At 34.1% G+C, this 12,535-nt stretch overlaps 1 protein-coding gene across 1 annotated transcript; it reads right to left on the reverse strand.

Annotated features, from left to right (window-relative positions):
* Positions 1-897: 897 nt before the first annotated feature.
* LOC131038588 (serine/threonine-protein kinase KIPK2) lies at positions 898-2,372 on the reverse strand. The gene is made up of 2 exons (XM_057971077.2): positions 1,961-2,372; positions 898-1,657 (listed from the first exon to the last, which is right to left on the reverse strand). Exons 1-2 carry the CDS (start codon positions 2,326-2,328, stop codon positions 994-996), a joined length of 1,032 nt encoding a protein of 343 aa, XP_057827060.1. The 5' UTR covers positions 2,329-2,372; the 3' UTR covers positions 898-993.
* Between the last annotated feature and the right edge of the window lie 10,163 nt (positions 2,373-12,535).

Genomic DNA, 12,535 nt, shown 5'->3' on the forward strand with positions numbered 1-12,535 from the left:
TTTGGTCTATTTAGAGATTAGAGAAGTTATACATTTGATAAAGACTCATCTAATAATAATCAAACCTATTGAATATCATGTAATTGTAAAGTCATATATTATTTGTGAAGGTAAAAAATTATCCTTAATAATATCATGATTCTTATGAAAATATGATGCTTTTCCCTATGTTGTTGAATATAACAAACCTTTGCATATGATCAAATGATAATGTGGTCCAAATCCTTCTTAACTAGACTTTGTCCCCAATCTCTATAATAAAATTTGTGTTTGCTTCGAAATTCATATATATTTACATTATGCACTCATTGCATATACTTATCAAATATATATTTAGCATCTTCAAATAGATAATTATCAAGAAAAAAAATTACAAATAGAATCACCCATCAAATTTTTATTTTAATTTAATATATTGTCTAGATCCAACATTCTAAACCATATTCATTAGTTAAGTTATTAAAAATTTGATTAATAAAAAAATACAATGAAACATACATTTAGAATGATGGATACACAAATGTCTTGCTTATGGAAGTTGGACATCATCAACTAGAACAGTATTGGTCAAACTAGGAAAGTTGAGTGTGATCCAATAGTTGTTATACCACTTCTTGATTTAATGTCCAATATTGTTAAAAACATTGTATCAATTGTTGTGGCTTTAAAGTTGTTAGTGTTGATGACGACTACCACTAATTGAATGAAATGTATTTATTAGATCTAAAAAGAAACGAATCATGTGATGCCACATCAGCGTATCAATGAAACATGACTTAGTGCACAAGTATCAGTCTCACTTTTTTTGAGTCTTTTATGAGACACCTTGATAAAAAGCATACTAATGTGACATAATGACCCTAAAATCTTAGTTATAAGAAAACTTGACAAATAAACTGTTGCAAAAAAAATTAAAAATGATTTGAAATTTCCACATAAAATTTTGAAAAAATTTGAAATTAAAATGCCCAACGAATCTCTCCCCTATATCCTCTAAAACTCCGGAAATTTACATTTGCTTGTATTGTCTTCTTCCAAGTCACATTTTACATAGCTGTAGCTGTCGGATTGAATGCTCATATCTCTTCCTCCTCCAACTACTTCTGCGTGAAAACTGGGCGTAGTTTCAGGAGAGAGCGGCGGCACAAAAGGAGGCCTCGAAACAAACTGCAGTTGATCCCATCTCAAGCCGCGGAAGAATGGGTGGCTTTTCACTTGCTTTCTGTTTAGCCTCTCTGTCGGCTCTTTCGCAAGGAGCTTCCGAATAAGATCGTGCAGAGAAGATGAGGACGAGAATAAGGGATCCTTGCTCATAATATTGACAAAAGTGTCCTTTCTATTTGACCCCCTAAAAGGCGTCCGTCCATGACTCATTTCGTACAGAAAGACGCCCAGGGACCACCAGTCGACGGCGTATGAGTGGAATTTGCCCCATAGGACCTCCGGCGCGATGTACTCCTCTGTACCCACAAACGAACGACTCAGCCTTTCACCATCTTCGCCATCATCGGGTATGAGACGCAGGGACAAATCAAAATCAGTGAGCATTATGTGCCCACTATCTTGCACTAAGATGTTCTCCGGCTTCAGATCTCTGTATAATATTCCCTGCTCGTGCAAATACTCCAACGCTAAAACAACCTCTGCCGCGTAGAACCTGCGTATCCATGCTAACACGTCACCTCCAAAATTGACTTCAAGAAGCAAGATAATATAGTATATAATCCATTCAGCTCAAGTAATCTAAATATATACAGAGAAAAAAATATTTCGCTTCCATCAAAATCTGAATGATATGGTAACAAAGACAACGCTACAAAATTTTCATTTAGTTAATTCTTTAGAAGTCTATTAGATTTAAGTATTTATTAAATGAAAAAAATTGAGGTAAGATAATATTTAAGTAAAGGAATATGAAGGGCTAAGACACGCTACATGCAGGGAACAAATAAATAATCACCTTATGGTGGATTCTGAAAAGGTTTTACTGGGTTGTCTATGCCTCAAGACGTTAATATCTCCACCAGAACAATACTCCATGGCCAGAAATGTATGAGTATCTGACTCAAAGTGAGTAAGCAGAGACGGCAGAAAAGGATGGTCCAAACAAGACAGAATCTCCCTCTCCGTAGCTGCTATTTTGTGGGCATTTCTCTGTTGAAGAAGCTCCTTACTCATCACTTTGACCGCCAAAACCTTGTTGGTTCCCCGATGGATAGCCAAGAAAACCGTGCTCATGTTGCCATGGCCAAGGCGCCTGACCAGCCTCAGATCTTCACAGCTACATCCATTAACAAATTGAGATTCGCATTTCAACAACTTCTCCATCTATACATTCTCTTCTCTTCTCTTCTCTTCTCTTCTCTTGTCTACCCATCCTCCGGAGAGGCTATATTTATAGAATTGGACCAGACTTTTTCAGTGGTGTGTGTGCACTGCCGTCACGTAATAGGCAACTGTCTATGGATGCACATTTGACTGTACTATGAATTAATTTTAAAATCATGTTATATTTCAAATTTTAATGTGCATCTTGATTTATGAAACTGCATTACTAAAGAAAGCATAGGTACCTAAACTCTGTCAAAATCATTAGATGGGGAACTGAGCAAAATCCACAAAGTTTTGAACACGGCAAGGAAAAAACAATGTGTAACTCAAGCCCAACTAAGACTCTATCTTTATCACATGAATTGATTACACGTAAAGGTAAATAAAAGCGTTTTGTCACTAACTACTTTCTGATGTCATTATCTAAGAGAAGAACGTTTCAAGTTGCCTACCTTTTTGTCGCAAAACTCATTAGTAGTAGAACATAGAGAATCTAATCACGTGGGCAACATAAAACATGCCTTGTTAGAATGTAATAGGAGGTCCCACGCAAGAGGTCCGTCCGTGAATTCTGGCTTTGATCAGCTGAAGTCGGTCTTGGTAGGAAAGTGTGAACCTCGCACTGAAAGCTACATGCCATTAACTTTGATTATACTGCTAAAACTGCGTATAATTCCCATGAAACAAACTTCTTTTTATATTTTAAGATATTTATAATTTTGTATACAGGTAATATAAAAAATATTTGTAAATCTAATCATTTTTAAATTCATAACATTATTATGAAGGAAATACATCTTGATAGTTTTTGTGAGTTCTCTGTTTTCTAAACTTGCATGATCCATAGACTAAGAGCATTGAAGAGTGAAAGAGGATCTAATCAGTTTGAAAAGGAGTTTCTAAACTTGCATGATCCATAGACTAAGAGCATTGAAGCACATTGAAGCAACAATTTTGTCGAATTGGAGCGATGACTAAAATAATTGCTGAGCGTGAGAAAGGGGCACAGTAAGTTTATTGATTTTGGTATTGGAAAGATCAGTAGATTCTTTTGGAGAAGTTTAGGGCTTTCACTATAGTTTTCTTATTGAGGAAGTGGCCTTATAGTTTAAACAATATTTGTGAATGAATTAAAGGAATTTAACATTGTTGGGTTAACATTATCAATTGATGCAGATTTGATAAGAACAATGATATTCAAAGGGTTTTGGCCAGAATCCTAAATCTGAAAGTGGCTGATTTTTATCGAAAGTTTTTCGGGATTCTATTTTTTTAATGGAATTGATAAAAAAGCTTGTTGGGAAAATTTAATAGATAGGTATGCAGACAAAATGGGATCATGGAAAGGATCAGCCAGGAAGTTATTAATGATCAAATCAATCTTATAAGCAATCCCTTGTCTATTCTATGTCATGTCTAAAAATCCCGAAGGCAATAGAAGAATTGAACAAAATCATGAGAAGAATATTGATCTAGAATGGAACAAAAGACCAAAATAAAGCCTTGCTAGTTGCTTGGGATAAAATATGTACTCTAAAGGAAGCAAGAGGAACGGGAAAAAGACAATTAGCATTGATGAATCTACCATTGGGGGCAAAATTGGTATGGCAATTTTATAGTAAAGGAAATCGTCAGATTGTTAAGAAGTAAATATTTAGATAGTGATGAGCTCATTAGAATATTGACTACCTTGGATCTTCCAAGGGGATCGACAGCTTGGAACTATATACTGGAATGTAGGGATATAGATTAAAAGGTAAACTATTCGGTCTTGGGGGACTAAAGTGAGAGATATGGTTCTATAGTTCTTCAAATTGTCATAAGTCAATGGAAATGGAGGTCACTAGAAGATATAGAGGCTCCAAGATATCAAAAATATTTCCTAAAAGAGCTCCTAAAAGAAAGAAGTGTGGTGTCATCCAATGAAATGGATAGAATTAGATGGTGTGGATCTAAGACAGGATCCCATAAAGTTAGATTAGGATACAAAATCAAAGAAACTGCTATAGCCAAAGAAGATTAGTCGTGTAAATTATTATGGAATAAACATTGTTTTCCTAAGGTAGGGGTTTTTTTGCTTATAGTTAATTCAAGGAAAAGTACTCACACGGGATCAAATAGAGAAGATGGGCATACAAGGGGCTGGTAGATGTGTATTATGTAAAATGAAAAGTGAAATAGCAAACCAAATGTTGTTAGGATGCCCCTATGCTAAGATATGTTGGGAGCATTATTTAAATAAGTTGAACTTTTAGTGCTCTATACCACAACAATTATTGGAATGGTTAAAAATTTGGGAAGGCATGAGAAAGAAATGAATGTTTGAAAGCCTGTGGAAATTAATACCTTCGACAATTGTGTGGGAATTATGGAAGGAAAGAAGCTGCAAAAATTTTCAAGACAAAGAGATGTCTGAGAAAACCTTGATTTAAAAAATAGAGGATGAAATTGTGGAGTTAGTCAATGTAGCAGCAAAATACCAAGTGACAAAGGACAACTCATTTAGCCAATGGGATGATGAAATGGCTAGGAAATTCAAAAGCTTAATTATCCCTAGGATTTTGGAAAAATCAAGAATAAACATTTATTGAATGCCAGAGATAAAGTCAAATGGACACCCCCGTCAAAAGAATGGATCAAAGTGAATTTTGATGGAGAATTTAAAAGAAATTTTGGTCAAATTGATGAAGAAGGAAACATTATTGCAAAGGAATATATAGCTTTAGGAATAACTACTACTAACATTACAAAAATCAAAGAAACATTACTTAGTATACAGACAGGCTTAAGAATAGGAGCTAAAAAGATTCATCTTGAAGGTGACTTCATGGTAGTGATAAACACTATTCAAAAAAATATCTCACCAAATTGATTGATGGTTAGATGGCTTAAACCAATCCAAGAAATAAAATAAAAAATTGGAGGATTTCAAAATTAGCCAATCTACAAGGAAGGAAATGACATGGCTAACATGCTAGCCAAGAATATAGTCAAATAGGAATTTCGGAGGGCATTATTAAATATAAAGGAATTAAAGTGAAGTTTGGAGATTTAGAGATAGAGGAGGCAAATTTGGTTAACCCAAACGCAATTAATGTCCAATATCAGAGTAATGATGCCAAGTCTTCTCTGTCAGAGTAGATGTGTCAAAATCTAAAAGGGGGTGGTTTTTTCATTAATACTGGATGTGGACACCTAAAATTGTCCTTGCTTAATTAAATAAATATTTTTATTTATTTAATTATTTTATCCTAAGTCTTCTATTAATTAAATAAATTTTATTTATTTAATTAATTCACCTATCTTTTTTCAAGCCTTCCCCTATTTAAATAAATATTTTTATTTATTTAAATTATCCATTCCCTAAATTAAATAAATATTTTATTTATTTAATTGGTCCCACTTCCTCTATTAATTAAATAAATATTTTTTATTTAAGTAATTCATTACCTTTTTCACTCTATGACACATGTTATTTATCTCTTAATTTTCCTCTACCTACCCCTTTCATTATTTTACTATTTTTCCTACCTACCCTCTAATCCTAGCCAACCATTTATCTTTTCACCTCTTAATCTTATCCCTCCATTTTCTAAAAGGTCTTCTATATAAGAGGATTCTTTCATCTTTATCAATCATAATAAACAATCTAGCAATCTGACAATCTAGTATTGGAGCTTACTTTTTGCATTCTAGCATTCTTATCTTGCATCCATTATATTTCAAATCTTGATTTCCTCATAACCTTTGTGTGTGCTTCTAAGAGCAATATTGTCACAAAACATAAATATTGAGGAATGGGAGTGTAATGGAGTAGTTTTTAGAGCATGCATGTGTGTATCTGGTCTAAATTTTGGTTTGCATTGTGTGCGTTTTGAAGGTACTCTATTGAAGATGTTAAAATAAATATGGATCTTGTCCCATAAGATTTCAAATATATTTTTCTCCATCCACAGTGGATATGATTTATGGATGAGAGGAGAGGACATCATTAGCACAAAATATTTTTGAAGAGTTAATTGATATATTTTAGTAAGGTGCAAATGACAGAGCCATTGGACAAGTTAAAAATAGTATAGATATTGATGTATTGCTTGGAGCTAGAAACATAGCTAATTTAAGGATAAATTGGTAGCAAATCATTAATTAAGGACTACCAGCGCGATGGGAAGGTTAAGTCATGGATCACTTTGGGAATTGAAGGTAGACAATAATCATAAATAAGTGGTATGACAGAGAGGTTTTCAAATATCGAAGAAAGGAAAGGATAGTTAGCATACCTCGAATAAGGGAAGATTTTAAGGTGAAATTCAGGATACTTTTATACCAAAATTTATTTTTGGAAACATCTAGAATAACGCTAGGTAATAAGCCCAAAATCTAGTTAGTTCATCTATTATGGTTTAAGTGTGTTTGTAAACTGAAGGATGTAAACTCCTATCTGTTTAATGGCAACCAAAAGACAAATGGCCTTCCTAGGTGAGATCGAAGATAAAAGATTGAGAACTATAATGAGATATAAGCATTCATTAGTTTTGTATGCGATAAAATTAGTGTTAGAGGAGGAATTCTTGAAAACTGACCAGAGATAATGGGTACATACCGATATTTCCTCAACATTTCTAGCTATTTCTTTAGATTCGAGTATGAGCAAGGATAAGGCAAAAAGGATTAGCAAACTAGTTTTCAAGAAACAGGTGCTGGTAGGTTTAGATGATATCCTATTGAATTGTGAAAATGTATAAATCTCTCTACCCAAGGATTATAATAAAATGAATGAAGAGGTGCCAAAAATCCCAATTATTCTATGGACGATGAGGAGGAATAGCAAGAAAATAAGCCGGTGGCAACCTGAAAATTAGAATTCTTGCAGAATTGGATGAATATGGAAGAAAATGAGAACCCATAATGGATAACATCATATATGAAATGCATCAAGGGACAAATTCAAGTGGATGGTCTGGAATTGTAGATCTCTTCATCAGGTTGCGGATGGTCTGGAATTGTAGATCTCTTCATCAGGTTGCGGATTGAGGTTAGGGAGTTTGGTTGGGGGTCTAAATCATACTTATTAGATATATTTCTTTGTATAGAAGAATTTTCAGGGTAGTGTTATAGGAATGGGTAGATCTTTTTTGATTTTCTTAATTTTATTATAATCAAGATTAAATATTACAGTATATAGAATGGTTGAATGCTATATTTGAAGTCAGAAGGGCTTCAGACTCCGAGCTTATATTTTCTTTTGAAATGTTGTGGACAATGTTTTAAATTTTCTTTAATCAAAATGGTACTAACCCTTCTACTGATTTATTTATTTTTTTAATTGAGGTATTAATTATGGTGTTTAGCAATTTATGAGTTTTTAAACTTTTCTAATTGGAGCAATAAGGCGTGATGTGAAGCATTAAAGTAGACAATCAAGCACATAATTCTAAGTATTCTGCATTGGAATGAAGTTTAAATTCTTTGATATCAACCTCTGAGAAATGAAATAGAGGTTTATATGATGCATAAATTGTTCCAAGATTTGAGACATGTGCTAAGGAGATTTTTATATTAAGTGGTGTTATAAGAATGTATTTCTTACGAGTTGAAATTGTGACTATGAGATATAGAATTCTTCCTTGGATTGGTTATGGTGAACTTATAAAATATTTTTCAAAGTATCTTATGAATGTTTTTTATATTGAAGAATTTATGTGGTATAAGACTAGTTCTAGCATTAATTGAGCTATTGAAGGTTGTAGTACTCTCTTTGATGCTACATTTGGAAGGTAAGGACTAGAAAATGTCACACTTGAGGTTAGTGACATCAAAGGATGGAATATTTTCATCATCTCAAGCTAGCTATTCAGTTTGAGATGGTGCTTTGACTAAGAATCATTTTTTCTTTTATTCTCTTCCTTTACTTTTATCTTTCATTGTTGTTGCAGATGGATCTAAAAACTGCACATATTGTGAAATTTGATTTTTGGAAACAAAGGGTTTGGTGTTGAGCTTGATATGCATTGTTGCTCAAAAATTTTACAAGACTATGATCAACAATTATACCCTTATGAGGGTCAAGGGACAACTTGATGGAGACCAATATTTTGTAGGGCAAGTATTTATTGTTGTTGAATAATTTGATGTCTATGATTTGAGGGTTAGAGACTAAAAACTGGAGAATTCATTTCGAGGGTCATGAGGTAGCTTAATGGAGCTCCTCTTGACTCTAGATTTATTTCTTCAAAGAGATATCATATAAAAAATATGTATTCATTTTATGTAATTAGCAAGTTTTGTGATGTAACCATTAAGGGGCGAGTCCCTTGGCTATGTGAAATCTGATTTTTCATAGTACAGAACAATATATTAAGGGGGAAATGTTAGCAAATGTTAGTGAATATTAGCAAATATATTTATTACATTGTTTAATTGCATTTATATAAGGCAGATTTGCAGTTGCATTAACTACTCATTCTTGTATCTTGTATAAATCATGTTATTGTTCATCAAATAAATCAATCAAGTCATTGCCATTTCTTTCAGTATATATATATATAAGGAAACTAATTGTGTTAAGGCCAAATATACCCTCTAAGTAAAATTCTAATTAATCAAGTGTTTTTTTATCCAATATTTAAAATAACTAACTTAATAGAAAGAAATATAAAGTAATATTCTCATCCTAATTGATTTTCCAAATTTAATAACTAATAAAATATATTTTTGAAAGAATTAACAATTTTCTATACAAAAAATGATTTAGTAAACTCGTTAACTAATCTATAAACAATTTCACATAAGGCAAATTCGATTACTAAATGAAATGGCCCATTAGCTCCAATTTTATATTGAATTAAGTTAATATTACAATTGCTAAATATAATCTATAAATTTTCCTTAAATCATTTTCTAATCTTGTAAAATTTGTTCCTATTCTAGAAAATAAATTTAACACACTTTTAAAGAGAAAAATCACCTAATCCCCTTTTCGAACAAATACATTGATTTAATTTAAGAAGATAAACAATGAAAATGCTACTTAGAATGACTAATCCATTTAGGGTCTTTAACAGTAATAATCCTTTTATTTTGTGAAAAAAAATCCTATATATGCAATAGAGAACCAAAAAAATATGGGAAAAATTTATTTAATTTCCTTAAACAAAAAAAAATCAGTTGTCTTCTTAAACAATTTTTTATTTAAATTTCTCTTCTTTTATTTTTGAATAGTTTTCATATATACATTTTTTTCTAATATCTTATTTATATTTTGTCTATGTATTTATTTATATATGTAGGTTTAAATCCATCAAATATATTAACTATGTGTTTTATTCAACTTAAACATGTGGCATGGTTGGCTAAGAACTTTGGGTTCTTCCCATATAGGTCTCGAGGTCGATTCTCTCTACGCATACTTACTTGATTGTGCTGGCTTATAGATGGTTTATATCATCCTCGAGTCTCACCCTAGGAGAGGCTTAGACTGGGTTGGGTAATAAATTTGGGACTTGATTGCTCTCCAAAAGGGAAGGCCACAAGCTCTATCGGAGTCAAGACCCTATAGACCAAATTATGCAAGAGCTACAATACACACACACACACACACACACATATGTGTGTGTGTGTGTGTGTGTGTGTGTGTGTGTGTGTGTGTGTGTGTGTGTGTGTGTGTGTGTCTGTATGTATGTATATATATGTATATGTATATGTATATGTATATGTATATGTATATGTATATGTATATGTATATATATATGTGTGTGTGTATGTGTATGCATATATATATGTATATATACATATATACATATATTTACACACACACGTGTGTACATATTGTGTGGGGGAAAAAGTGACACTAAGCAAACATGCCCTAATCTCACTTTCAATCACACACTTGTGGAATACGAAAGAGCCTAGAGGTATCACACAATTGGCTACTTCTTTTTGTGGAAGAGAGAGCCACGGGCTACCTATTAGGATTTCTATTCCTTTGTTGCAAATGATAGATTGAATGATGCAAGTTCAACTATTAACCCTAAAGTGTAAGTATGAACTAGTAACAAGATTGCAAGATTGAGATTAAGTGATGAAAAGCTGTAAACACAAGAATAAAGGGAGAATGCAGATGTGTACCCGGACTTAAAATTTGAGTGAAAATGTTTAGGACGGGGGCGTGGGCACCACTGTCCTGCTCCTGAAACTACTCCTGAAACTGTTGTTTTGCAACCTAAAAAGCTGTCGGAAAGTGCTGAAAACTTGATGTCTGACAGAAGGACCAGGGCGCCCAACGCCCCTGTCCTGGCAGGACCAGGGCACCCCACGCCCCTATCCTGGTCTTTTGTTCTGCAATTTGTTGTGTTGTTCTGTCTCGGTCCGCTTCCGTCGGATCTGCAACTTGCGGCGTCGTCCGAGTCCCAAAACCTGCACTTATATCTGAAAAGGTATGGTGGGCGGCTATATAGGGTTTTGCCTTAGTCAAACCCCCGCTTTGGTGATTTCCACCTCCACGAATAGCCAAGTTGTATTGTAAAAGTAGTGTGTGCAGACCTTGTGTGTGTGCAAGATCCTAAAATGCAAGAAAGCAAACTAGAGCAACCTAGAAAGTAAACCCTAATTGCTTGCAAATGATAATGTAAATGCTCCAAATCAAGATGTAAAGAGATCTAAAGCATGAATACAAGTGATATAATGAGGCTTATGCAAAGACATGAAAACAACATGAAATCATACCCAACCCCAAGGGAGGGGTGCAAGCCAATCTTCAGTCGGTGATCCCCTATTGCTCTTCAATGTCTTCAAAGCCCTAAATGGATGAATGAGATTGATGAATGCTTGATGGATGGATGTTGAATGTTGTTGAAGTCTTCAAAGATCTACTCTTTCGCTGCATAGAAGGCCCTTGAAACCAAAATTCTGGTCCTTTCAAATGAAGAAAGAGAGCTCTTATATATGAAACCCTAGGTCTTAATTCCAACTTTTGGCCGACCTAGAGATTGAATCTCCTACCAATTTCTTGGGGTTAAGCTTTATTTTATGATTGGATCGCACTCCTAAAATTTCGGGAAAAATGTCCGGGACCGTGTGCACTCCGGGCGCCATGGTCCCGGCAACTTTTCACCAAATTTTCAGGGCCATCAGATATGATGATTTTAGAGAGAATCCCGAAGTTACAGGTGATTTTGAGATGTTTTGACCCCCGAAATCAAGCCCCCAAGTTCAAAATAGGACCTAATTAGGGTTTTTGATTAAATGATGTATTGGAAGAATAAAATGAAAGGGGCACACTTTAATGAAAAGGGCCCAACTTTATGATATGGAAGATGATGAAATAAGACCTTAGACCTAATTAATTTAATTAATTAAGTGCTAAAGGGGAAATGCAATGCAAAATGCAAAATGCGCCAAGGCGGGTGCTAAACTAGGTGTGAAATTGTACCACCCTAGCAAGTGCGTACAATTTACGATGCTACATTTAGCCCCCACTTTAGCAGTCATATGAACACTACGTGCATATGCAAGCTAAAGTACAGAAAAGTAAACATTATTTAAAAAAAGGATATATCCATAAGTCTGTCGAACGAAGCCCCCAGCAGTATCTACAGTACACAGTTAGGAACCACACCCTACAAAACACACGTTAGATCACAAAATCACCTAATGCTTACTAAGGAAGGTGATGAAAATTCAAGGGTAGCTATATGCCCCCCCCTGTTTCGGCTTGCTAATTTTAGTGAGTCGAAACAGGGTATCATGTTTACCACTTCGAATTGTTAAAGAATATTGATGACAAATGCTCACAAGAAGATTTGATATGAAATCAGAAACTAATGGAGAATCATTTGGTAAGAAAGAGGACTAAATCTCAATTCCAACACAACAAAGAGCATGAGGATTTGAGAGTTCTCTAACACAAGATGAAGGATGTAAATGGAAACAAAATTCAAAGAGAAGAATAGAAAGGAAAAAAGCATGAATACACACATTGGTGATCTATGAGAAGAATAGTGAGAGAGAAAACATGGACTTCTCACCCCTAGATCTTGTCTAGGTGATCCATGGGACAAAGGACATGGAAAACTAGCCCCTAGAGTCTGTCTAGGTGATCCATGTAAGGGAGGAGAGTGAGAAAGTCTAGCCTTATGCCGCTAGTTCCACTCAACCTCATGCATGTGTGTGTAAGGGAGGTTAGAAGCACCTCATAGGAGTCTAT

The sequence above is a fragment of the Cryptomeria japonica genome, chromosome 3, assembly GCF_030272615.1.
Source record: "Cryptomeria japonica chromosome 3, Sugi_1.0, whole genome shotgun sequence".
Taxonomy (NCBI): Eukaryota; Viridiplantae; Streptophyta; class Pinopsida; order Cupressales; family Cupressaceae; genus Cryptomeria; species Cryptomeria japonica.

Coding starts and splice junctions, on each gene's coding strand:
- LOC131038588 (XM_057971077.2), bottom strand. CDS start 2,328: ATGGAGAAGTTGTTGAAATGCGAATCTCAATTTGTTAATGGATGTAGC. Junction 1,658..1,960: donor TTTTCAGAATCCACCATAAG/GTGATTATTTAT, acceptor ATGGATACGCAG/GTTCTACGCGGCAGAGGTTG.